This window comes from Doryrhamphus excisus, linkage group LG21 (assembly GCF_037039965.1).
Source record: "Doryrhamphus excisus strain RoL-2023G ecotype Guam linkage group LG21, RoL_Dexc_Guam_v1.1, whole genome shotgun sequence".
In the NCBI taxonomy this organism is placed as follows: domain Eukaryota; kingdom Metazoa; phylum Chordata; class Actinopteri; order Syngnathiformes; family Syngnathidae; genus Doryrhamphus; species Doryrhamphus excisus.
In genome coordinates this window covers 12,503,361-12,531,296 of record NC_136377.1, presented here as the reverse complement: position 1 = coordinate 12,531,296, position 27,936 = coordinate 12,503,361, and the positions used below count along the sequence as shown (strand labels likewise).

Below are 27,936 nucleotides of genomic sequence, written 5' to 3'. Positions count from 1 at the left end.
CCTGGTATCAACACTGTCAATTCACTCACCTCTACGGTGTTGTCTAGAAAAAAATAAGGTCCAGAGGTAACACAGGTGGACAGTCGTACGTAACAGAGTACGAAATAGCCGGTAAGTCCTGCAAGACTAAATTCAGGGTGCATAAATCGGTGTTCCATGTTGCTTGCTTACCCACAACGCACCGCGCGTGGTAGCTTGGTTTGAAAGTATCTTCAAGTTCTCAAAGTTAATACAAATTAACGTTTGAGCAGCAATTTTAGGATAAAACAATATTACAACTAGAAGTGGTATCGCTAGCTAGCATGAGTACAGGAGGAGTAGTCACGTAACCAAGGCAACTAATGCTACTCGCGGGAGAATCACCGCCTAAAAACATCAACAAACCCATTACTTCCGGTAGTGTGAAAGACACGAATATCTGCATTGATAATGGACGGATATAACGCTGGGAAAGAAATTCTTAACACACCAACCGATTTCATCACATCGGCGAATTCCAGTAAGTTAATAGATAGTTAATAGCACAGTACTGTACTTATCTAGTGGTGCCTGACTCGCATCAGACGCTATTAGACGTCTCATGAAGCAACTACTGGTATCTATCCTAGCTATGTGCCTGGCTCAGAAATTGTGTTTTTTTTCTTAAATTTACTGTGTGGATGCTGCTATAAATATCCATTCTAGCTAATAATCTAGTTTATGGCCACTAGGGATGGGCCGATAGATCCAAATATCAATAATAGCGATCAGTACAAGCCTGATGATGATGTTCGAATCTCCGCTTGGGGATCTCTGTGTGTAGTTTACATGTTCTCCCCATGCGTGGGTTTTCTCCAGGTACTCCGGTTTCCTCCCATTATTAAAAAAAAAACCTAAGTTAATTAGCGACTCCAAATCGTCCATAGGTATGAATGTGAGTGTGAATGGTCTATATGTGCCCAGTGCGTTGAGGGGTTCCGTGGTGGTCCTGCTGGCTTCATCAAGCCTTGACCCTCAACTCTCAATGCATGGTTTGCAAGTGTGAAGCTGAGTGTGTGAGAATCAGCACCACCAATTCCAAGACCATGGTTCTCGGAAATGGCACTCCGGCCTTTTTCAGGTCGGGGATGATATCCTGCCCCAAATGGAGGAGTCTTGGACAAGATTGTGGGTTCAAGCAGCTGAAATGAGTTTTCTCCGTTGGGTGGCTGGTCTTTCCCTTAGAGATAAGGTGAGAAGCACTGTCATCCGGGAGAAATTCGGTAGTAGAACCGCTGTTCCTCTACATTGAGAGACGCTAGATGAGGGGGCTTGGGCATCCTGGGGAGGTGTTCAGGGCACATTTGACCGGTAGAAGGCCTCTGGGAAAACCCAGGACCCAAACTTGGATAAGCGGTAGAAGATGGATGAATGAATTGATAAAATATGTGTTTTGTCGTGATAATAATCATGGTAACAAATTAAAGGCAAAATCACCATTCAAACTTCAAGAAAATCTGCAGGACTGGCCCTGTGTATTTACTTGGAATTGAATCGATACCAAAATGTGCAGCATCGCCCACTTCTGTGCACAGCTCAGCCACCCCCCCCCATGGCTGTTAGAGTGTGTTTAAATAGTATAGGGATGACAAAGGCGTCTGATTGTACATAGAAATAAAAATGCTTTGAAGGTATGTCATAAAATGTTTGCTGCATCATCGCTTGTCTTTGCAGGATCTTGTCTGTTGACGCCATATATGTGAGCAAAATAACAGGATGAAGAAGCATTATGACAGGTTAAATACTCATCTCCCATCATTCACACAACTGATCCACGTTTCATATTATACAGGGAAACCCCAGAATGACCTGGTGCCTCCATCGCATTTTGCATCCAGCGTCCAGGCTGCTGTACGGCCTCCGGGGGATCACATCACCTTCCCCTGGATGAAGCCGAGCGTCCCACTAGCTCCACCGAAAGATCCATGGCTTGTTTTAACTCAGATCCAACAAGACGTATCAACGCTGAGTAAGGAAAATCAATGCACTGTGGTGCTGCGAGGACACAACATAGGAGGGAGGACTCCAGAGGATAACCCGTCAGACTTGAGGACAAGGTACTGCACAGTATGATTTATACGGTCAAAAACACCATCAGCTGGGGGCATGGCAGGTACACAAATGGCTCCATTTGTTCAAACACAGATCCACAGAGGGAGGCGTGCAGTCGTCCAGATGGGAAGCAGAGTGGTGTCTGGAGGCTGGGAAGCACAAAGCAGAGGCTGAGTGGTTGAGGGAGCAGATGGACGCCCTGAAGGACACCGTGCAGAGATACAGGGACGAGATAAGAGTCAAAGACAATGCCATAAGCAGGTAGCAAATGTAGCTTTAGTTATGATTATGTCAGATATTTTCTAAATCGTGCTGAGATGAATGAGGCCTCAGTGAACACGGGTGTAATTCCACATCAGGAGCAGTCACGATTTGGAGACAATGCGTGAAGAAATAGGTAAGGTGAGGACTGAACACAGCCAAACCAAGGAGGAGCTCATGCACTGTCGAACACAGAAGGAGAAAATAAGCTCGCAGGTAATTCTGTTTACCACCCAAACATTTCATTTTGACAATAATGTTGCCTGTGATCACCTGGGACTTGCTGACATTTCATATACCTTCAGGCTATGGCTTATAAGTTTTAGTTTTGCGGTGCCGCTAATGGCTTGCAATCACTTTTTAAAATATGAAGATGCGCCTATGCAAAAACATTCCACGCTCACTTTAATGTTTGTGCCACTTGTGTTTTGCAGCTCGAAAGACTTAAGAGGGAGTCTGATGAGGAAATTGCGACGGTGAGGAAGGAGGGGGAAGCAAAAGGAGAGATGAGCAGGCAGCAGGAGGCAGAAAAGCAGTCTTTGAGATTGTCACAGCAACTGCAGCAAATGCAGAAGAAGCAGGAGGAAGAGGTATTTGCAAATGACTTTTTCCATTTTAAATATATGCAAAGCAAAGTGAAGCACAAGTGATTCATTCATATTTAATGAGAGTCCTTTGAACAATGTGGCCTGAGCATAGTCTAAAAAAACTCACCATCATTTGCATTTCTAAATTCCCCTTTCAGCTGCAACTGTTGAGTGCCTCTCACCGTGTGGAGTTAGACGCATCCAGAAAAGCAAATATTGAACTGCAGAGCAAAGTTCAGACTTCCAACCAGGAAGCGATGCACCTCAAAAGCAGTCTGATGATGATATCTGCGGAGAGAGATGAGCTGAGAGAACAGCTAAGGTTGCTGCAAGTCAACCAAACTTTGATTTCACATCGCTGTGACAAGTGATCTGATTTGGGTTTTTCAGGCAAACCAAACAAGCCAACGACACGCAATCGGCAACTTTGCACAGCCTTCGGAATTACATCGGGCAGCTGGTCCCCGACACAGTGGAGAAGCAACAACTAAATGAAGCTGTTGAGGTCAATGCAACACACACCGTGTTTGAGGAGGATTACAACTGCTTTTGACTCGTTTGGTGGATTAGTTAAGAAATTCACAACATTTTTATTTTATTTTTTTTAAAGAGGCTCAACAAAGAGAAATCAGCATTACAGAAATCCGCAGAGCTTTTGACAGTCAGACTTAACTCCATGAGTGAGATTGTCTCCCTCCAAGAAGAGAAGATGCTGAAGAATGTGAGTGCTTGATTCTGTAAAAGCTCTCGTCATACTTTTGGGCCGCTCATTGCCTGTAAAATTGTGATTTTTGATCTGATATTGAGATTGAATAGAGGCGGGGTACATCCTGGACTGGTCGCCAGCCAATCACAGGGCACATATAGACAAACAACCATTCACACTCACATTCATACCTATGGACAATTTGGAGTCAACAATTAACCTAGCATGTTTTTGGAATGTGGGAGGAAACCGGAAAACCCACGCATGCACGGGGAGAACATGCAAACTCCACACAGAGATGGCCGAACGGGGAATCAAACTTAGGCTAACCACTCGACCACTGTGCAGCCCAGCACAGAAGCAGTTAGGTTTAATATAACCAACCTCCTCGCATATATGAAGTATATGATACTAATGAATTAACAGAAAAGTAGTAATGTTGGCTTTAAGCTTCATTACGCTACCTTGTCCATGTACCTGGGGTGTACCCCGCCTCTCTCCCGAAGACAGCTGGGATAGGGTTCAGCACGCCCACGACCCTCGTGAGGATAAGTGGTACAAAATGAATAAATTAATGAAATCCACATGGCAGACATACTGAGCATTTACTATGCATTTTATTCGCTAATTATAATGATTTTGAATTGTTTTCTGCATGTAAAACTTCAAGTATTGTCTATAAAATGTATGTTTTGTTATTATTTTGGGTGTCTGGAATTGTTGAATTGGATTTAAATGATTTGCTGTAGGAAATATTGCTTTGTTTTTTGTAGATTGCCATTTTCATCCAACTATTGGAACAAATTAATAACAAAAAACGAGTTATATAGGTTCATTCACTGAAATGCTTCAACAGGCCTCGCCGGACCCACTGGTGACAAAACGATCCAATAGCCTCCATGTGCTTCACCTGTGGAGGGACAAGGTGTTCAAGCTGTGCGTCCAGCTTCGCTTGAAGGACATGGAGCTGCGAGACGAGAAGGAACGACGTCTTTCCGAGGTAAACAGTATTCTGTCAAGATTCTTCATGGCTTCCAGCATGTGTGAAAATAAATATGCGGTTTATCTTTCAGCTTACACTTATGGACCAACAGCTTCAGGAGGAGAAACATGGCACGACTGTGCTCCAACGTAGTCTTGACGCCAAGATAGCTGAGCTGGACCAGGAGAAAGTGGAAAAGGAGGTTAGCTCCTCAGCAAGTGGTGTGATTCTATTTTTGTAGTATTGATGGTACACAATAACTTTGGGTATTTTAAGGCTTAATGATTTGTCACTGAAAAATGAGCGGATGCCAGGGTGACTTTGACATCTTGGTAACCTACACATGTACATCTAAGTTATATATATATTTCACAAACTTTGTGATATAGGTGAAAAGGTATATTATTAGTGTGAACTTCAGTCTTTGCTTTTTTTTCCTCATCTCAAAAAACAGCCTTTGGCTACAAATGGCCCCCGGGCCTCACTTTGGACATTACTGCTATTGATGTATGTTTTTTCTTCTTAGACTTTGCAGCAGCACCTGGCACAGGCTTGCAAGGAGAGCCAACAACTGAAAGAACGTTGTCTTAGCAAAGAGGCTGAACACCAAATCACAAAAGAGGCTGTGTGCGGGTAAGGAGGTCGACTCATTATTTGTAATGTCGATACTATATGATGCTGATGTCATTCTCTGTGCATTACAGGTTCAGTCTTGCATTTCATCGTAGAGTGGCTGAAGTGGATGCAGCACAAGCAAAACTCAACACCTTTGGCCAAAGGTTGAATTTTGCCAGAGGCAGAGTAGAGACTGTCCAAGGTGCCGTTATTGTGAGTTGTTTTTAATTTGTTGCACTTGTACAGCTCAATGATTTTATTTCACAGCTCTGCTCATGAGGAGAGTCGCTCTGCACAAAGCCCAGCAGGCCGGTAAACAGGCGGAGCAGGCTGCTGAGAGGTAGTCACAGTAAATGTACCTCAATGACTCATTACCCCCAGAGAGCATCGGGCTGAGATGCTTACCTCTGCTCTCTTGTACTTGTTTGTCCGCAGCATCAGGAATCTACAGACAGAACTTAGTTTGGTGTGTGAAGAGAGGCGCAAGCTCACACAGGAGCTCAAAAGAAGCCCAGAGTTGATTGAAAAGGCACTGGCTGACATGAAAGAACAGTGTAAGCGCACTCCCCAACCCAAAAAAAACTCTATCATTCCGCACCTTCTGATTCTATGGTGTCTCGCATTGCTTTCAGATGAGAAAAAGCTGAGCCAAAAGCAGAAGGAGCTGGAGCAGACACGCATGGAGGTGCACACAGTCATGTCTAGCAGAGAGGAGGTCCAGCAGAATCTGCAGCAGGTCTTGGCCCAGATGGAGGAGAGCAAGGTCACACAGGAGAAGCTCCGGTGTGACCTACTCAGCCAGAAGGAGCGAAGCGAGCATAGTGAGATATAGCTAATGTTATTTTCACATCCAATGTCACTGTCACTGCTTAGTTGACCGCAGACATAAAAAGCTCTGTGCACACACACTCTAAATTCATGTCAACAAATGACAATGCAGATTTAGATCCCGACATAACCATGTTTGGTTTGGACAGGATTGACAAAGGCATCTAACATCAGCACTTTCCACAAACATTTTTTTTTCCATGATGTTTTTCAGCTTGCAGTGACAAGCTAAAGCCAATCTGTGATCTTCCACTACAGACGCATGGCTGATATCCAATTCATATTATTATTTTTTTTTTATTCACATATGCTTAAAGTCTGATTATATCTTATTTCATGTGGATTTTTTCTGCTTATACTCCTATGACTCACATCTGAGGTGGCCCATATGGGAGAAAAATATGGTCACTGTGTAAATCCCACCTCATCACAGTGCCCACATATTGATACCTGGGATCAGTCCGCCAAGAAGGCACAGTCGAGGTCACCTTAACTTTCCAAGAGTAGGAAAAAGGAGCAGTCAAACAGCAAAAGTTTTCTCCCAGCAATAGATTTTAAACTCAAAGTCAATGATGTTTGGCTCCGCTTTGCATTTTTGTGATAAATAGTGGCCATGTTTTTTTCCCCCACAGCCCTGCAGGAGCGGGTATCTGAGATCGAGAGTCGCTGTGCTGACAAGCTGAGTGAGATGGAGGTCCAAGTCAATACAGCGAAGAAAGAGCACACCAAAGCAGGTAGCACACATCACCCAATAGCAGACTGCCATTTTAATCCCAAATATTATATTTATAGGATTTTGCAACAATTTCTATTGTTTCTACCGTTTAACCTCGCTTTTTACAAATATGTCTCTATGTTTGCGTACTGCCAAAACAGTGACCTAACAAATCTTTTATTTGAATTCAGACAGTTTAAAAGTGCTATTCTTAAATTAGACGGCTGTAATGGGAACACACTGTTATGTGTCTGTAGCTTTAGTGCTAATGAGCCGTGTGTCTCCTTGAAGTGCTATTGTACGGTTTTTACACATGCATGGTAAGTACACAACAATGCTCCAATGCTTTTATTTTTAAGATGTGCAGCGAAGCCTACTTTTTCTTTTTTTTTTTTTTTTTACAAAGGGACCCATATCACATGATAAAATAGTAAATTTTGCAAATACAGTAAAGTCTCGTTATATCGATATCGGTTAAAATGAATTACTACTTATTACGATACTATTTTCATTTCCCGGCAAATTTCTAGTCTTTTATGATATAATTAGCTCCGTTAGTATGATACCCGGTTATTATGATAATCCGGTTACTAGGATGCCCTTTTCATCTCCCGCCAGCCAATTTGGTCTGCTTATATCGATACAAAAGCAGCTTAAATCAATCTTTGCTTAAGGATTTCAATACCAAAAAAGAACACGGCGAACGGCTGCTTCCAGTCAACTTTATTTTTCACACTTCCACCACCAGAGTGCAGCACACACAGCGGAAAACACCCGTCCCTGGCGCCTACCCCTCCGGGTGGCAACACCTTCCCTATCGATAGTTCCCGGGTGAATTATGTCCCGGTAACCGGTAATCACTACAGCGTAAGTTTATTTTTATTTACTGTAGTACAAAATGTATTGTAGTACAAAAGCATGCTAGATACGCAATCCATGAACTCAAGGAGAAAATTACATGCCATATCAAAGATCCGCCCACTTTTAATGCAGTTCGGCGCAGGATCGGATATATGGATAGTCCGGTTATATCGGTATTTTTTCCGACTGCCGAGAATATCGATATAACGAGACTTTACTGTAGGTGACAGTTCAGGGCGGCACGGCGGTCGACTGGTTAACGCGCAGACCTCACAGCTAGGAGACCAGGGTTCAATTCCACCCTCGGCCATGTCTGTGTGGAGTTTGCATGTTCTCCCCGTGCATGCGTGGGTTTTCTCCGGGTACTCCGGTTTCCTCACGCATTCCAAAAACATGCTAGGTTCATTGGCGACTCCAAATTGTCCATAGGTATGAATGTGAGTGTGAATGGTTGTTTGTCTATATGTGCCCTGTGATTGGCTGAATGAATGAATGAAAGATGACAGTTCATATGATGCAGACCGGCATGTCATCCAACTTCATTCGCATTTGCAGTCATGACTTTGCGGGAGTTTGAAAGAGAGGTATCCAGGAGACAGAACCACTGGAGAGAAACTGAAGGTCTGCCAGGTGAACACACAAAGAAGGAGGTCCAGCGTAAACAAACGGAAGAAGCTGAGGGGCACAGGCACCAACTGCTGGTGAGACTTTTTCAAAGCAGTTTTGATGTCAATGTTTGACCATCTGTCTATTTGTTTCAGGCTGCTGCTGCTGTTGAGAGAGAGCTGAGCAGTCGCTTCCCAAGAGTTTGCACCTCAGCGCTGCAAAATGGGGCAGACAAACCTTCAGAGAGGTCTCGCTTTGTGGGGCTGGGATCAGAAGGTGAGGGTGATATTACACATTTTATTCCACACCGGACTGTTCTCACTGTCTTAACCCCAGCAGAGAGGCTCGTTTCTGTATTGGAGGAGCTCCACATGCTCAGTGCTGCGGTGGTAAACAGCTCTGAGGACTCACTAGAGGAAGAAGAGGGGCACAGCTGATTCTGTGACGATTCATCATCTTTATTTTGATTATTTATTGCCTTTGTAAATGCATTGTTTTCATAGAAGCCTTTTATACATAATAAAGCAGGGGTGAGCAAACTACGGCCCGGGGGCCACATCCGGCCCGCCAAGTGTTTGAATACGGCCCGCCCAATCTTTCCAAAGTATTTCATTTAAACTCAACATACAACCTGGCATCATGGCCTGAGCCAACCTTTTGATGGTTTTATCAATTTCGTTTTTTGACATGGTCTGTTGTTTACAAAGTGTTCCTGAAAAAAGGGACACAAGCACATAATAATAATAATAATAATTATTATAATAATTATAATAATAATAATAATTATTATTATTATTATTATGATTATTATTAGATTATTATAATTATTATTAGAACTATTGTGATTATTATAATTATTATATTAATGCTAATTATTATATTAACGATATATATTATTGTTATATTTGCATATTTTACATAATAATAATATAATAGTTATTATTTTAATTTTATTGTAATTATTATATTTTATTTTTAAAATATTTAAATATAAATATAAAATAATAAATAATAATAGCAGATTGCATGACAATTTTACAGATACAATAATACCAGGTGGACTGTTACGTGTAAAATATATAGTCTGCCCCCCCCCCGTAAATTTTGTCATATCAATGAGTCAAAAAGTTTGCCCACCCCTGTAATAAAGTGTCCAGTGAGTATACTGAATATTATTTGTTATTTGTTCAAAATCTATTCAATTCAAGCCGATGCAGGGATTCATGTGGTTGGAATAAATTCCTCACATTTGATAAAACAAAACAAAAAAAATCAATATTGTCTAGTTATAGTTTCTTTTACACAGGCCAATTGGAAATGATTTTGCAATAGTCGGAGGGATGCTGATAAACATCATGATGAGCCAGATAATTGAGCTATTTTTCTTGTCTTGCATGCTGATAAATTTTGCAATAGCTTTAACTTCCCACCCCGAGGTGAAACCGTCGATGGAGGGAAAATAAGAACAAAGTCGCAAGTTTCCTACTTTATTTTCTAAGAGCATCAGAAATGATTTGCAGGGACACAGTGCTGCTGGAGGGGTGATTCATCTTACCAAGCAGAGAACATGAAATAACAGTTTTTTTTTTCATAGGACATCAGGAGAATTTGAACAGTGCACCTTTACTGAAGGATGCTGGAGAACACAAGATGCGAAAACAGTCTTGATATGAAAACAATGATGGTGTGAAGATGCTGCATGTACTAAAAGGGAGTACAATGATTTACCACACATTTAACATCCCATATTTTGACCATTTGTCTAGTTTGATCACCTCGCCTCGCATCAAATGATAATTTATGGCACGATGGGAATCAGTGCATGTATGGTAAGTTTCCAGCCGCTAGATGGTGCTGTTGTCAAAGCGATTAGCCTTCAGTCCTTCAGTATTCATTTGAAAAGAACAGATACAAGAAGAAGCCAATAGTGGACTTTGTGTATGTAAAGACAGACAGAACATCAATTTGCAAGTACTTCAATATTAAATATCCTACTCTGAATTACAGTGGACCCGTAAAATGTGACGTCGATGGACTTTTATGCCCTCTTTAAAAAAAAAAATCAATTTAAACATCCATTTAACCACCGTTTACCCCTGTAATATGAATACAGGGGTGTCCTGGTTAACGTTATTAATCCATTCCAGAAGGTCCAACTCAAACCAAAACGGACTCTAACCAAAGCAACATTTCCCAATAGAAAATCCAATGAATCTGTTCCAGACACTTGCACACAAAAATATATGAAACTAAATATTAATGTTCTAGAACCAATAAACATGCACTTTGTCATTTAATATAGGAAATAACAACAACAAGTGGTGACGTATTCTGTTTGATTCTGGCTGCTGCAAACATACTATCGCAAGTTTGAACGCTTATGTTTTGTTGTTGGAACCAGAAATAAGTGTTATGGTTATTAGATAATGATGTAGATGTTAAATGTAGATTGGTGAGTAACACTCGGTGTTTGACGTTGGGTTGACAGACTGAACAGGAATTGATAGTGTATGCGGGTTTTATGCTATTAAAAAAAATTATACATTAAAAATATTTAATGCTAACAATAAAAAGTCATATTATACTAACACAATACAGTAAAGTCTCGTTATATCGATATTCTCGGGAGTCGGAGAAAATACCGATATAACCGGACTATCCATATATCCGATCCTGCGCCGAACTGCATTAAAAGTGGGCGGATCTTTGATATGGCATCTAATTTTCTCCTTGAGTTCATGGATTGCGTATCTAGCATGCTTTTGTACTACAATACATTTTGTACTACAGTAAATAAAAATAAACTTACGCTGTAGTGATTACATACGGGACATAATTCACCCCGGAACTATCGATAGGGAAGGTGTTGCCACCCGGAGGGGTAGGCGCGAGGGACGGGTGTTTTCCGCTGTGTGTGCTGCACTCTGGTGGTGGAAGTGTGAAAAATAAAGTTGACTGGAAGCAGCCGTTCGCCGTGTTCTTTTTTGGTATTGAAATCCTTAAGCAAAGATTGATTTAAGCTGCTTTTGTATCGATATAAGCAGACCAAATTGGCTGGCGGGAGATGAAAAGGGCATCGTAGTAACCGGATTATCATAATAACCAGGTATCGTACTAACGGAGCTAATTATATCATAAAAGACTAGAAATTTGCCGGGAAATGAAAATAGTATCGTAATAAGTAGTAATTCGTTTTAACCGAGACTTTACTGTACATGTTTTCAAGTATTTTTATTTGAGTTTGATTGAGAGTTGATTGAGTCAAACAAAAAGGTGAACGATAGCAAAAGTGTCCCCCCCCACATTCCTCCAAAGTCAACTACAAACATTTCAGTGCCCTGAAATAAGTAAAAATGTATTTAAATTCATTAATTAAAAATAAAAACGTTTTAAAGACGATTCTTGTTTTTTTCTTCACTGTTTATTTACTATGTATGTATTTTCAAGACTTGATTATGAGACTTCTCCCAGTATTAGCCATGGCCTACTATTGAAAAAGTTATGACCCAACAGCAGCAGGCCTGTATTATAAGTCAAACTAGATGTTTAATTCATCCTCCTTCTGTGTCATGCTGTGCCGAAAGTCCCGAAAGTCACTTCCTCCCGAGGCCAGTCCTCGTTCAAGTCTGCTACAGCCAGACAGCCTCTGGAAAATGAGCCAAATGATTTCCTCTCCACGTGAAATCTGTTTGTTCACATCACATCCATTTGTTGAATTTGCTATCTGGCAAGTTATTTAGTTACAGTAAAGTCTCGTTATATCGATATTCTCGGGAGTCGGAAAAAATACAGATATAACCGGACTATCCATATATCCGATCCTGCGCCGAACTGCATTAAAAGTGGGCAATAATGCACTCAATTTGCCTGCAACAGAAGAACCAACTGCGTTAGTGGTTTCTCTCGTGTGTATAGATTCTATACAGGCATGTGTTTGGCCAGCTATGTGGGGCGGGTTGAGCATGACCTGTGAACCAGGAAGTGCGGGAATCGGTGTGTGTGCTGTGCTCTGGTGGTGGAAGTGTGAAAAATAAAGTTGACTGGAAGCAGCCGTTCGCCGTGTTCTTTTTTGGTATTGAAATCCTTAAGCAAAGATTGATTTAAGCTGCTTTTGTATCGATATAAGCAGACCAAATTGGCTGGCGGGAGATGAAAAGGGCATCGTAGTAACCGGATTATCATAATAACCGGGTATCGTACTAACGGAACTAATTATATCATAAAAGACTAGAAATTTGCCGGGAAATGAAAATAGTATCGTAATAAGTAGTAATTCGTTATAACCGATATCGATATAACGAGACTTTACTGTATTTACTGTACTGAATGTGGGGGAAGGTCGGAAGTAGAACAGTAGCAGTTTGCTTGTCCTCAGTGATGTCGAAGTGTGAGCTGGAGCTTACCGACTTGGGGGTGATGGGGTGCACTGCAAGGCCCATTCCGACCATTCACACTAATAATCACACCTATGAATAATAATACTGTAGGTGTGAGTACATTGTATTCACTCTGCATTTTCATCACTTATCATTATAAGTAATTATTATGAATGTTATGTAATCTAAATGGATTTACAGATTTACATGGAACTCTTGCCTGTGCATATTGGGATCCTGTACACTGGCCTTGGCCACCCCTGGTGTATACTGCATTATTATTGTTGTTATTATGTTATTGTTATTTCAGAATTGGCAAAGTTGAATACAGGAGGTGAGCAAATGTATTAGCAATTAATGTGAAATAGAGAATTATGTTGGATTACATAAGTAAACTTCTTCCTACTCCATTATGTGGAATTGTAGTATGTATGACATTTTCAACTTAAATTCTTGTATTTATTCCCAGCAGTCTATTATTTTCATGTGTTAAGTCTCTTGGCTTCACTGTTTCCAGTAGTGTGTATATATATATATACAGTGAAGAAAATAAGTATTTGAACACCCTGCTATTTTGCTATTTCTCCCACTTAGAAATCATGGAGGGGTCTGAAATTTTCATCGTAGGTGCATGTCCACTGTGAGAGAGATAAACTAAAAAGAAAAATCCAGAAATCACAATGCATGATTTTTTAACAATTTATTTGTGTGATACAGCTGCTAATAAGTATTTGAACACCTGAGAAAATGAATGTTAATATTTGGTACAGTAGCCTTTGTTTGCTATTACAGAGGTCAAACGTTTCCTGTAGTTTTTCACCAGGTTTGCACACACTGCAGGAGGGATCTTGGCCCACTCCTCCACACAGATCTTCTCTAGATCAGTCAGGTTTCTGGGCTGTCGCTGAGAAACACGGAGTTTGAGCTCCCTCCAAAGATTTTCGATTGGGTTCAGGTCTGGAGACTGGCTGGGCCATGCTAGAACCTTGATATGCTTCTTACGGAGCCACTCCTTGGTTTTCCTGGCTGTGTGCTTCGGGTCGTTGTCGTGTTGGAAGACCCAGCCACGACCCATCTTCAATGCTCTGACAGAGGGAAGGAGGTTGTTCCCCAAAATCTCACAATACACGGCCCCAGTCATCCTCTCTTTAATGCAGTGCACTCGTCCTGTCCCATGTGCAGAAAAACACCCCCAAAGCATGATGCTACCACCCCCATGCTTCACAGTAGGGATGGTGTTCTTCGGATTGTACTCTTCATTCTTCTTCCTCCAAACACGCTTATTGGAATTATGACCAAAAAGTTCTATTTTGGTCTCATCTGACCATAAAACTTTCTCCCATGACTCCTCTGTATCATCCAAATGGTCATATGCAAACTTAAGACGGGCCTTGACATGTGCTGGTTTAAGCAGGGGAACCTTTCGTGCCATGCATGATTTCACATCATGACGTCTTAGTGTATTACCTACAGTAACCTTGGAAACGGTGGTCCCAGCTCTTTTCAGGTCATTGACCAAGTCCTGTCGTGTAGTTCTGGGCTGATTCCTCACCTTTCTTAGAATCATTGAGACCCCACGAGGTGATATCTTGCATGGGGCTCCACTCCGATTGAGATTGACCGTCATGTTTAGCTTCTTCCATTTTCTAATGATAGCTCCAACAGTGGACCTTTTTTCATCAAGCTGCTTGGTAATTGCTCCGTAGCCCTTTCCAGCCTTGTGGAGGTGTACAATTTTGTCTCTGGTGTCTTTGGACAGCTCTTTGGTCTTCGCCATGTTACAAGTTAAAGTCTTACTGATTGTATGGGGTGGACAGGTGTCTTTATGCAGCTAACGACCTCAAACAGGTGCATCTGATTCAGGATGATACATGGAGTGCAGGTGGACTTCTAATGGGCAGACTAACAGGTCTTTCAGGGTCAGAATTCTAGATGATACACAGGTGTTCAAATACTTATTTGCAGCTGTATCACACAAATAAATTGTTAAAAAATCATGCATTGTGATTTCTGGATTTTTCTTTTTAGTTTATCTCTCTCACAGTGGACATGCACCTACGATGAAAATTTCAGACCCCTCCATGATTTCTAAGTGGGAGAAATAGCAAAATAGCAGGGTGTTCAAATACTTATTTTCTTCACTGTATATATATATATATATATACGTGAAAATGTGGCGTTGTTGTGGGGTCTTTTGCGACCTCTTGGATGAGTCGTCACCGCACTCTTGGGGTAATTTTGTTTGGTCGTCCACTCCTGAGGAAGTTTGCCATGTGTGGATAATTGCTCTCACTGTGGTTTGCTGGAGTCCCAAAGCTTTAGAAATGGCTTTATAGGTAAGTGTGGGTTTTTTCTTCCTTAATAAGAAGTTTCATTGAAAAACTGTGTTCAGTTTTATGTTGTAATTGTCGGTATTGAGTTGTCATTGACTAATATTACTACATTTGTTTGATCTGAAAAAAATGCATCAAAAAGAAACCAACACTTTTCAAAACAATTGTATATTGTCATACTTTGCTACGTTGCCTGACTTACACATGAGGTGTGTTACAAACGTAACCATTTATCTCCCAATATATTATCACCAATACACCGGAACACGGATCGAGGTTGGATTGCAATGTTTACAGTGTGCGTAAAGCAGTTAATGTACGTTTAAGGAATCCTACTTTGTGTAAGTTCACTTGTCACAGTCGGGTCTGGAACCAATTAACTGTGATCAATAAACTCATTCTTCAAATACATACATTCATTCATTCATTCATTTTCTACCACTTACCACCCGGTGGTGCTGGAGCCTATCCCAGCTGTCGGGCGAGAGGCGGGGTACACCCTGGACTGGTCGCCAGCCAATCACAGGGCACATATAGACAAACAACCATTCACACTCACATTCATACCTATGGACAATTTGGAGTCGTTTTTCGGGAATGTGGGAGGAAACCATAGTCCCTGAAGTAAACCCACGCATGGTAAGAACATGCAAACGCCACACAAAGATGGCCGAAGGTGGAATCAAATTCTTGTCACCTAGCTGTGTGGCCAGCTCGCTAACCACTCGTCCACTGTGCAGCCTGGTTTATTTTCATTTGACTGACCAAAAGAGACACGTTCTCATCTTTCAAACTGCTGTGGTGTCAAATCTAAACTTTTGATCCAAACGTAGAGGGTTGTCACTCCAGGCTGAAAGTCTCTTTTGCACAAAAATACTTTTCTGAACTGCAGTGTGACAGTTTTAGCAAGTGCATATGAGGATAAGATAAGCTGCAGATGTTAAAACAAACCATTAAATAAGATGCGTGATAGTGGAGTTAATTGAAAAGCAATAAAGCGAGGGCTTGTAATTTCAGACGAGGCGCATCGAGACGTTCTGTCTAAAACTTTACAGTGAGCAGTAACTACAGGACGGAGATTGAAAGAAGAAAAATGTCATTGTGGACTTTCATATTGCTCGATTTACTGTTTCAATATACAGTGCATCCGGAAAGTATTCACAGCGCTTTTGTCATGTTACAGCCTCATTCCAAACTGAATTAAATTAATATCTTACCTCAAAATTCTACACAAAATACTCCATTATGACAATGTGAAAAAAAAATTTTTTTGATTTTTTTTGAATTTATTAAAAATAGAAAACAAAAAAATCACATTTACATAAGTATTCACAGCCTTTGCCATGAAGCTCAAAATTGAGCTCAGGTGCATCTTTTTTCCACTGATCATCCTTGAGATTTTTCTACAGCTTAATTGGAGTCCACCTGCAGTAAATTCAGTTGATTGGACATGATTTGGAAATATAATAACTGTCTATATAAGGTCCCACAGTTGACTGTGCATGTCAGAGCACAAACACCAAGCATGAAGTCAAAAGAACTGTCTTTTAGACCTGCGAGACAGGATTGTCTTGAGGCACAAATCTGGGGGAGGATACAGAAAAATAAAATAAAAAAAACCTTTTTCACATTGTCATAATGGAGTATTTTGTGTAGAATTTTGAGGTAAGAGATTAAATTAATACAATTTGGAATGAGGCTGTAACATGACAAAATGTGGAAAAAGTGAAGCGCTGTGAATACTTTCCGGATGCACTGTAACCTTTCTGGGGTGCAAAGTAGAAAACTGTTCACGTTCACGTAAAACACTCTCCTGTGGTGCTATTCATTACCCTGCCCATTAATTTTTACATACTACTTCATTATTGATACTCGTTAATTAGTATTCCCTCAGGTTGTCTGCTCTTTTTATTGCCTTCATGCAGATTGTGAAATAACAGCAACGTAAGCTCCATAGTGATCTGCTGACCACTCTATCCATGTTTTAGACCCCCCCTCTGCCCAATTCTCAAACTCTAAGAATGGATAATGGCATGAGATGTGTGCAATGTTCTGGTTGTTTTTTTAAGACACTGTTTACGACTGGATTTCTCATCTTTAATTAGCCGGTGCCAGGCTTCATTTATGTTATCTGCCCGTGGAGAATGAGGCAGTGCGTGCATGAAAGCGGCCAGGCAGTCCATCCCAACAGGCTTTGGCTCCCAGTGTCATCTTAAATTTTGAAATGCAGAGTGGCCACGGCACGCGTTCCACAGACAATTTCACACTTTATAAAGGCACAAATATAAAATGGAAGCTTTTCCTATATTTATCCATTCATTCATTTCCTACTGCTTTTCCTCATGAGGGTCGCGGGGGTGCTGGAGCCTATTGCAGCTGTCTTCGGGCGAAAGGCGGGGTACACCCTGGACTGGTCACCAGCCAATCACAGGGCACATATAGACAAACAACCATTCACACTCACATTCATACCTATGGACAATTTGTAGTCGCCAATTAACCTAGCATGTTTTTGGAATGTGGGAGGAAACCGGAGTACCCGAAGAAAACCCACACATGCACGGGGAGAACATGCAAACTCCACACAGAGATGGCCATGGGTGGAATTGAACCCTTGTCTCCTACCTGTGAGGTCGCTAACCACTCGACCGCCGTGCCACCCGCTTTTCCTATATCTATTTCTAAAATATTTACAGTATTTAATGACAATGTGCATTGTTAGGGACACCTGCAGTATGATGATGTGCAGGTTTACATCACAACCACAATAATAAACACAGTCATGACCAAAATCGTCACCTCTCTTTTGCTGTGTACAGTGGATATTCCAAGGTCTGGTTTGATTACGTATACGGTATTCCCTATCACATGTACAGTGCCTCACAACAGCGAGCACACCTCTCACATTTCAACCTCTCAAGCGAAAATACCTTCTTTTTCTTTCTCTTTGGGCTTTTCCCTTCAGGGGTCGCCACAACAAATCAATCTCCTCCATCCAACAGTCTTCTGTCTCTCTCACACCAACTACCCTCATGTCCTCCTTCACTACATCCATAAACCTCCTCTTTGGTCTTCCTCTACCAATCCTTCTACCAATATATTCACTCCCCTCTGGACATGTCTCAACCATCTTAGTCTGGCCTCTCTGACTTTATCTCCAAGGCCTCCAACATGTAATGTCCCTGTGTTGTACTCCTTCCTGATCCTATCCATCCTGGTCACTCCCAGTGAGAACCTCAGCATCCTCATCTCTGCTACCTCCAATTCTGCTTCCTGTCCTGTCTCAAGCGACAATACCACAGAAATGAAATGTGGACATCAATTAGAGTAATCAGTGTACAGCTTGTATAGCAGTATAGTTTACTATACAGTGAAAATCAATCAACACACAACCATTATTGTTGAAATAGCTGGCAATAAAAGTTAATATCCAAGTGTCATTCATACTGTACGGTATTGTCCCATGAGGAGATCAAATAGTATGATTTCTGAAATGTAAGCTTATTAAGCCAAAGGCAGTTACCCAGCATGCGTTGCGGGTTATACATACTAGTATTGTTTTGCATGTGTATATTAGTGTGTACAGTAGTTGTTTGGGTTGACGACTACCTGTTAGTTTTGTAAGGGTATAAATGTCATGGCCAAGCAATTTGGTGTGTCTCAAAAATAGACTTTACCATTAATTGATTTTATGGGCGTGTCACGTAATCCTCTTAAATAGGGAGGCTCTTCTGTATTTCCATGTCAGCAGCCGTCATCAATTCAATCTATCAATTTTAATTGTAAGTATATACAGTAAAGTCTCGTTATATCGATATTCTCGGGAGTCGGAAAAAACACCGATATAACCGGACTATCCATATATCCGATCCTGCGCCAAACTGCATTAAAAAGTGGGCAATAATGCACTCGACATTGTTCTATAGTATAGAACAATGTCGAGCAGCTTAAATCAATCTTTGCTTAAGGATTTCAATACCAAAAAAGAACACGGCGAACGGCTGCTTCCAGTCAACTTTATTTTTCACACTTCCACCACCAGAGTGCAGCACACACACCGATTCCCGCACTTCCTGGTTCACAGGTCATGCTCAACCCGCCCCACATAGCTGGCCAAACACATGCCTGCAACAGAAGAACCAACGAACGCCAGCATGTACATATGAAAAACAGTGATTATATTATTATCGATATAAGCAGACCAAATTGGCTGGCGGGAGATGAAAAGGGCATCATAGTAACCGGATTATCATAATAACCGGGTATCGTACTAACAGAACTAATTATATCATAAAAGACTAGAAATTTGCCGGGAAATGAAAATAGTATCGTAATAAGTAGTAATTCGTTATAACCGATATCGATATAACGAGACTTTACTGTAATCAGCTGTCCTTTTGTTGACTTCATTATTGTAAGTGACTGATGAGTGGGATGCTAACTGTGTGTGTGTTTTCTGTTAAGCGTGCTACATGTAACACTGGATGTGTCTGTATTTAGGCCACTCCACTCCCTCGGGCTTACAACTTGTGTAATTCTGTGGGTTATAACAAGCAGCGCCATACAGTATATATATATAATTATATAAACAAGGTTAAGTTCACAGGAATTGTTGGATGACTATTGACAAGTAGTCCACCAGAATGAATTTGGTTGCTCTATAAAATGGGGATAAATCTCCAACAACTAATTGAAAACGTTGCTAATATTGCAATATTTCACCATCATCATCTCCATCATGAGCTGCTTGGAGGAATGCCATCAGCAGCATCCTCATCCTGTTAAATGTACCCACCATATGGCCAAGTCGTCATGACACCCATATTTTATTAACTCTATACAAAGTTGGTGAACAGTTAAGCTCACTTGAATGCCAACAGAGAGGTTGTGTGTGGAGATTTATTTGCTGCACTAGTCCTCCGCAGACAGCTATGTCCCTCTGGTGCACACGTTGAAAAGCAATTTAATTAACAAGGCCATGTTTTAGTCAAGTGAAACCATAATGCATAAATACTGGTGGGGAATTTTGTTGTGTTGTATGCCGAGCACTGAAGTGACATTTCAGTCGATAACGAAAGACTGAGCCTGTTCTGCTGTGCTCGTGTTTCACAGTCTGAGAAAACTGCAAAGATTTCTACACACACATACACACACACGGATCTATGAAATCACACTGTGGGTATAATGGATATTGTAGTACTCCACTAATCTAATGGAAAGCCCAGTGCAGTGAGTAAGCAATAAATGAATAAAGCACTCTTAAATAAAGCCCAAAAGTGTGTATCTTTAACCAGTAAGCACATTTCTTTAAACTTAAAGCACATCACAACGATGCATATAATATAATAAAAGACATAAAATGCTATAAGTGTTGGTAGGATTTCATTATTTTTTAAAAAAAAAGCACTAATTAGTCACCAAGTACACACAATATAAACACACAATATACAGTAAAGTCTCGTTATATCGATATTCTCAGGAGTCGGAAAAAATACCGATATAACCGGACTATCCATATATCCGATCCTGTGCCGAACTGCATTAAAAGTGGGCAATAATGCACTCGACATTGTTCTATAGTATAGAACAATGTCAAGCAGCTTAAATCAATCTTTGCTTAAGGAAGAAGAACCAACTGCGTTCGTGGTTTCTCTCGTGTGTATAGATTCTATACAGGCATGTGTTTGGCCAGCTATGTGGGGCGGGTTGAGCATGACCTGTGAACCAGGAAGTGCGGGAATCGGTGTGTGTGCTGCGCTCTGGTGGTGGAAGTGTGAAAAATAAAGTTGACTGGAAGCAGCCGTTCGCCGTGTTCTTTTTTTGGTATTGAAATCCTTAAGCAAAGATTGATTTAAGCTGCTTTTGTATCGATATAAGCAGACCAAATTGGCTGGCGGGAGATGAAAAGGGCATCGTAGTAACCGGATTATCATAATAACCGGGTATCGTACTAACGGAACTAATTATATCATAAAAGACTAGAAATTTGCCGGGAAATGAAAATAGTATCGTAATAAGCAGTAATTCATTATAACCGATATCGATATAACGAGACTTTACTGTATATTCATTTATATCATCACTGAATACAGGTAAAAATATATTTTCTGTATTTCCTGTAGTACTGTTTGACTGGGAAGAGGGCGCTATATGAGTGGCCAAAAACACTCCTGGGAGACATTCCCCTCATTGAAGCATATGTGGTCATTGGGTACAGTGTGCAATCATACTAGTTAAAGCAACACACACACACACAAACACTGCAGTGAAGCTGGCAAAACAAGTTTGATACACCCCCCCCCCCTTTCCTCCCCGCCACCCCGAACTCGCTCTCGCTCTCTTTCAGTGGTCCATTTGCGCGCTTCTCATCCACAGCAAAGGAGCTCCGCGACTCCTCTCTTCCCTCCTCCAGCAGCACCTCCATCATTGCCAACAAAACGCCGTCTTGCCGTCTTTTACGTTTACAAGCCTTGCAGGACGCACACTCATATTCGGTGTGTGTGTGTTTGCGTGTGTGCGCACAACCCCCCCCCCCCACCCACCCACCCCACGCATCTTGTGGATTTCTTTCCCGACCATTCCGCGTACATGGTGCGCTGTGCTCTACCTCACCAGGAGTTCTTTTCGCTTCTCGGAGAAAAATGTGGCTGGTCGTAGTGTCGACAGTTTTGTTGTGTTGGTGTGGAGTCTCCAAGGCCGGCTTTCCAAACCAAATCAACATAGGTAAGTTGACTGAGATGCACACAGCTGAAATAGGACCCTGCGTCAAACTCCATTGATTAGCTTTGCATAATTCATCAACAAGTTCATTCAGTGTGAGATTTTGCTTCATAACGAATCACATTTCTCTTAGAAATGACATGGAAATGCTGATAGCTTATGTCATACAGCTATAATGAGTATTATGACTTTTTAACAGACCATAGCAATACCAGATGGTTGTGAGCACACATTACATTAGATTGGATGACACCATCAAGTGTCTATACCAGGGGTGGGCAAACTTTTTGACTCGCGGGCCGCATTGATATGACAAAATTTACGGGGGGGGGCAGACTATATATTTTACACGTAACAGTCCACCTGGTATTATTGTATCTGTAAAATTGTCATGCAATCTGCTATTATTATTTATTATTTTATATTTATATTTAAATATTTTAAAAATAATAAAATATTATAATAATTACAATAAAATTACAATAATAATTATTATATTATTATTATGTAAAATATGCAAATATAACAATAATATTATATATAATTAATAATAATTAGCATTAATATAATAATTATAATAATCATAATAGTTCTAATAATAATTATAATAATCCACTAATAATAATAATAATTATTATTATTATTATGTGCTTGTGTCCCTTTTTTCAGGAGCACTTTGTAAACAACAGACCATGTCAAAAAACGAAATTGATAAAACCATCAAAAGGTTGGCTCAGGCCATGATGCCAGGTTGTATGTTGAGTTTAAATGAAATACTTTGGAAAGATTGGGCGGGCCGTATTCAAACACTTGGCGGGCCGGATGTGGCCCCCGGGCCGTAGTTTGCCCACCCCTGGTCTATACCATTGCTTCCTGTTCAAAATCTCAAGCAGAGACTTCCTTAACCCTTGAGTTAGTGAAATTTGAGCCTCAGTCGAACGCCAGTTAATCAGTGAAACTCTAGTCTTTGCCCAGCACACATGAGTCAGTGAAACTCAAGTTATCAACCCGTGAGTCACAAAAACTCGGGTCTTTGTCAACTCGTGAGTCAGAAAAAAACAGTCTTCGACAACCCACAGGTCAGTTAAATTTGAGTCTCAGTCGAGTACTCAGGAGTTAGTAAAATCTGAGTCTCTATCTATAAGCTGCGAGTCGCTTAAACTTGAGACTCTAGTCTTTGTAGAGCGCTCGTGATTCAGCAAAACTAGTGTAAAACTCGAGTCTTCAACTTGTCAATCTGTGAAACTTGAATCTTTGTCAAGCACAACTGAGTCAGTGGAACTCGAGGTTTCGTCAAGCACTAGTCTTTGTACCTCTTTGTCTTTGTGTGTCAGTGAAACTCAAATTGCCGTCAACCCATGCGCCGTTAAACACAAGTCTTTGTCTGGAACTGAGTCTTTGTGAGTCTTTGTTGAGCACTGATGAGTCAGTGAAAGTCTAGTCTCTGTGTAGCACCAGAGAGTCAGTGACACTCAAGTCTTCATCAAACCAGTGAGTCAGTGAAACTCGAGTCTTAGTCAAGCACCCGTGAGTCAGTGGAACTCGAGTTGTCTATGTAGTACCTGTGTTTTTATGAAACTCCAGTCTTTATCAACCCGTGAGTCAGTGAAACTCGAGTCTTAGTCAAGCACCCGTGAGTCAGTGGAACTCGAGTTGTGTATGTAGTACCTGTGTTTTTATGAAACTCCAATCTTTATCAACTCGTAAGTCAGTGAAACTCGAGTCTTAGTCAAGCACCCGTGAGTTAGTTTAACTCAAGTTGTCTATGTAGTACCTGTGTTTTTATGAAACTCCAGTTTTATCAACCTGAGTCAGTGAAACTCGAGTCTTAGTCAAGCACCCGTGAGTCAGTGGAACTCGAGTTGTGTAAGTAGTACCTGTGTTTTTATGAAACTCCAGTCTTTATCAACCCGTAAGTCAGTGAAACTCGAGTCTTAGTCAAGCACCCGTGAGTTAGTTTAACTCAAGTTGTCTATGTAGTACCTGTGTTTTTATGAAACTCCAGTTTTATCAACCTGAGTCAGTGAAACTCGAGTCTTAGTCAAGCACCCATGAGTCAGTGCAACTCAAGTTGTCTAGTACCTGTGTTTTTATGAAATTCCAGTTTTTATCAACCTGTGAGTCAGTCAAACTTGAGTCTTCGCTGAGCACCTGTGAGTGAGTGAATCGTTTCTTTTGTTGAGCCTGTGATGCAGGAAAGGGAAAGTACCGACGGGTCTCGATTCAAGTAGTTTTAAACTACTTGTTCGTAGCTCACATATCTGTAATAATAGCAAAATATTGCACAATTCAGGTGTAGCACATGGTCAGGATGTGTGTCAATGTATGTTAAGGCAAGTGTACTTTGCAATGCATAACAACATGCAATTGTAAGGCATTTGGACTTGTATTCTACCAAGTGTAATATTACTTGTTCCTTGTAGGTGGACTCTTCATGCGCTCCACAGTCCAGGAGCACAGCGCCTTCAGGTTTGCAGTGCAGCTATACAACACCAACCAGAACGTGACGGAAAAACCCTTCCATCTCAACTACAATGTTGACAACCTGGAGTCCTCCAACAGCTTCTCTGTCACACATGCCTGTAAGTAGTCATGAATTGAATGATCGGCCTACTGATGGAGGTCGAAATGTCATTTTTCATGTGTGAAGCTTGGAATTTGATGCAATTCTTATAATTGATAGACATTGTGGTGCAGTGAGATTTATTAATGCAGTGGACTCTTTGTACTTGCATGTATGTTTCCAGATTGGAAAAGCTTTGTTTTCTGTGATTGCATTCCCAAATTGCGTTTTACATTGGGATGAATGCCCATAAATTCCATATTGGAGTCTTTACTATGCGCAACTTTCATGGACTCCCACCAAGACTTGCCAGATGTCCAGACAATCTTGTAGCCATGTAGTCCAAAATCACCAGCTGGATGATGGTGCATGATGGGTGGTCATTTGGAAAATTCTCTCTCTCAAGTAATTAAATAATTCCACTGAAGCAATGTGCTTCACTTAGTCGACTATGCTGGAGAGTGGTCATACTGTATACAATCCTGATGGCCGAAGACTCACTCACCTATTGGCAAAATGTCAAAATTCCATTCAGACAGTCCATATTAAAAGAAGTTTCTAATACAGTATTTTGGTTAACATCAGGGCGGACATTATGTCCAAACCTTTTAGAGCTTGTCAAAATTGTGAAATATTTTCTTCCCTATAAAGTTGGGGGTGAAATAGGGCTGTCGATCGATTAAAATATTTAATCATGATTAATCAAATTTTGTCCACAGTTAACTCATAATTCATCGCAGATGGCTGTTTTTGAATAAAATTGTATATTATAAATGATTTGGAAAAGGTGTATGTGGGGCAAAATATAACTATTAAACAGCCAGTAAAAAACGATGATTTAACTCAAGTTGTAGGTTTTTTTTTTTTTTTAGTAAAAGGAAACAAAACAATTCTTTTATGAAGGTTGAGAGTTCCCCGGGTCTCGTTGGTAAAAGATCATTCATTAGTTCAGTTCAGAGCTCAGCGACCATTAAAGATACAACAAACAGAGACAATTATTTAAAAAAACATAACAGCCTAAATGAAGTTAAGAGCATAGAGAATTTGTTTGTGACTTTCTAAATTGTGGTTTTAACATTATTAGAACGCTGTGGACATAAAATAAAACCACAATACTCTATTATTCTTTGTTTGCATCACATTGCGCAGGTTGTCGCTGCATTGACGTCAGTCATAGCAAGCTACCAAGCTAACTCTCCTATTTACTTATTTGGATTCTAACAAAGTGCCTCAAATGGAGTGGGGAAGAAGGTGAAAAAACTTCCCACTATTTCCACAGACAGCCGTGGTATATACTGTAGAAAATGCTTGTCACCAGGCAACTGCAAGTAGCACAAATGTTGTTTGGTGTTTTATTTTTTCTATTTTTTACACTGTATGCAGTGAGAGGAGGTCTGAGTTTATGTGCAAACATCAACAATATTCTTGTCGCTTTTCTGACTTATAAATGTAGTTAGAATGTTGTATTCTCATGTTAAACGACGCCAAAGTTTCAGATAATGAGGTTTACGCATTTGGAAGTGAGCCATGAAAGAAGTTTGGGATGGCTCAAAACGCTCGGTTTTAAAAGGGCGTCGTAAAACTGCCGCTTTGTGATGTCACAGAGGGGCGGACTTCCTTAGATATAAACTCTCTATCCTCCCCCAATCTCTGCTTTGTTTACCTGCTAGCAAAGCCACATTTGTTTACAATTCCTAATGACGCCACCATCAGCCACGAGTGGTTGGAGTTCCTGATTCCCGACCAGCAAAAGAAATGTATTTTAATCTGTCAAAGGCATTTCACACTGGACTGTTTTGTGAACATTAGCCAGTATCCAGCTGGACTAGCCAACAAACTTTCCAATGTTACTTGGTCGTGTGGATTGAGCAAGGAGTAAGTAACAATTTATCAGTGTCCTAACTGTGTTTATTTTGTGTAAGTCATAGAACAAAAGCATACAGGGAGCGGGGTTGCTAATACCCGTTTCCCACCACAATTAGTGGCCACATTTGGTTACTAATGCTGTAGAAAACCTCACGCTAAAATGCTAATGCTACTTACAATTGAGAGATGTCTTGAAGTAGCCGCTTTTCTTGAGAAACTTTGGACTGTCCAGTCTCTACTTCCGGATTGAATTCGGGATCCAACACATATTGCTGTATGTTAAAAGCCAACATTTTAAAAAGACAAATCTGCATTTATTATGAACTCCTATACCATTAGCTAGCGGCATAAACCGGAACTCCTTTTGTAACTAGCTAGTGCAGGGGTGGGCAAAGTTTTTGACTCGCGGGTCGCATTGATTTAAAAAAATTGATGGGGGGGCCAGACTATATATATAAATTTTAATAAATTCAATACATTTATTTATAAATTTATAAATACATTTATTTACAAATTTATAAATACATTTATTATAATTATTATTCATTCATTTTCTACCACTTTTCCTTGCAGAGGTGTTGGAGCCTATCCCAGCTGTCTTTGGGCGAGAGGCGAGGTACACCCTGGACTGGTGGCCAGCCAATCACAGGGCACATACAGACAAACAACCATTCACACTCACATTCGTACCTATAGACAATTTGGAGTCGACAATTAACCTAGCATGTTGTGGGAGGAAACCAGAGTACCCGGAGAAAACCCACGCATGCACGGGGAGAACATGCAAACTCCACACAGAGATGGCCGAGGGTGGAATTGAACCCCGGTCTCCTAGCTGTGAGGTCTGCGCATTAACCACTAGAGTGCCGTGCAGCCTTTTTTCAGGAGCACTTTGTAAACAACAGACCACATCAAATAACGAAATTGATAATACTTTGGAAAGAACGGGCGGGCCGTATTCAAACACTTAGCGGGCCGGATGTGGCCCCCGGGCCGTAGTTTGCCCACCCCTGAGCTAGTGTGACCAACCAGGCTGTGGGTGGAATACATTAAAACAGACCGTTTTCGCGGGAACCACAAAATCTAAAGAAATACAGCGGAATAGGTGCAGATTCTGGAAGAACTATAAAGCTTTGCGTGCTGGTTATTGTGGGTAGCTGCTCTTTCGGAGTCCACAACTCAATACAAAGGGCCTAAAAATGAGTATAATAGGTCCCCTTTTAACAGGGCCTGTTAGTGATTATGATTGACTGCAGGTGGTAGTTTCTCTTTAACAGGACTTATGAAAAAAAACTAAGAAGCAGATTTGTCCTATATGTAAGCTTCTGACCACAATGGTATTTACTGTGCATAAGTCATCACACAGTGAATTGCTGTCACACAAAAGTCCATAGCAGATTTACTATTTTTCGGGAGACTTATTGACACGTTGTTGTTGTTGTTGATACATGGGCAAGACCATGCAAGTTTGCCTCACAAACATGTCCAAGTGACAGCCTTGCACAGTCAGCTGTTTATTCAACACACTGCAGCTGCAGGGAGGTCACTTATTAGCTCAAGGGCACTCAGGCAGTCGCTGCTACGGTTTAGATGAATATTGTGCCCTTATATGTATGAATTTTGCCAAATGACAATTGAATGTAGCTATTGTGTGATACTGTAATGGGATATAATGATAGTTCATTGTACTGCATGCACTTGAAAAAAACATTATATCATAAAATATTTATATATGAAGTATTTAAAACCGCCATTACTCACTACTGACAGGGGCTCACTCTTTTCTAGTAATGTCAATGACTTGCCGTCCCATGGCATATTCTCACACGTTGCAAATGTGTCAGACA

The 27,936-nt window shown here is 40.8% G+C and overlaps 2 protein-coding genes across 9 annotated transcripts in view; both read left to right on the top strand.

Annotated features, from left to right (window-relative positions):
* Nucleotides 1-201: 201 nt before the first annotated feature.
* Nucleotides 202-8,750, top strand: cchcr1 (coiled-coil alpha-helical rod protein 1). Of its 4 annotated transcripts, none has more exons than XM_058088037.2 (19): nucleotides 202-499; nucleotides 1,811-2,075; nucleotides 2,164-2,331; nucleotides 2,430-2,547; nucleotides 2,766-2,921; nucleotides 3,077-3,240; nucleotides 3,309-3,423; nucleotides 3,529-3,639; nucleotides 4,481-4,624; nucleotides 4,698-4,808; nucleotides 5,133-5,239; nucleotides 5,311-5,423; nucleotides 5,489-5,561; nucleotides 5,657-5,775; nucleotides 5,854-6,042; nucleotides 6,682-6,783; nucleotides 8,181-8,326; nucleotides 8,387-8,507; nucleotides 8,571-8,750. In XM_058088037.2, the coding sequence occupies exons 1-19, from the start codon at nucleotides 430-432 to the stop codon at nucleotides 8,666-8,668; spliced, it is 2,490 nt and encodes an 829-aa protein (XP_057944020.2). In that variant the 5' UTR covers nucleotides 202-429; the 3' UTR covers nucleotides 8,669-8,750. The 4 variants fall into 4 exon arrangements, with proteins under 4 accessions (XP_057944020.2, XP_057944019.2, XP_078643938.1 ...); XM_058088036.2 differs by having other exon boundaries at nucleotides 8,568-8,750; XM_078787812.1 differs by having other exon boundaries at nucleotides 8,181-8,327; nucleotides 8,391-8,507.
* Nucleotides 8,751-21,290: 12,540 nt separating this feature from the next.
* LOC131137771 (glutamate receptor 3) overlaps nucleotides 21,291-27,936 on the top strand; it is a 102,564-nt gene continuing 95,918 nt past the window's right edge. For 4 of the 5 annotated variants that reach the window (XR_009131973.2, XM_058086021.2, XM_058086027.2 and 1 more), the window contains exons 1-2: nucleotides 21,291-21,663; nucleotides 24,084-24,242. Coding sequence is in view for 4 of the 5 variants with exons in the window: in XM_058086021.2 (XP_057942004.1) it covers nucleotides 21,582-21,663; nucleotides 24,084-24,242 (241 nt within the window). In the remaining variant the exon portion in view is untranslated. The remainder of the gene's footprint in view (nucleotides 21,664-24,083; nucleotides 24,243-27,936) is intronic. The other variant, XM_058086020.2, reaches the window with a different exon arrangement.

Bases quoted from the DNA above. Each gene is read 5' to 3' on its own strand.
- cchcr1 (XM_058088036.2), top strand. From the start codon at position 430: ATGGACGGATATAACGCTGGGAAAGAAATTCTTAACACACCAACCGAT. The intron at 2,076-2,163 runs GTACTGCACAGT...GTTCAAACACAG, and splicing joins CCGTCAGACTTGAGGACAAG to ATCCACAGAGGGAGGCGTGC. The intron at 6,784-8,180 runs GTAGCACACATC...TCGCATTTGCAG, and splicing joins GAAAGAGCACACCAAAGCAG to TCATGACTTTGCGGGAGTTT.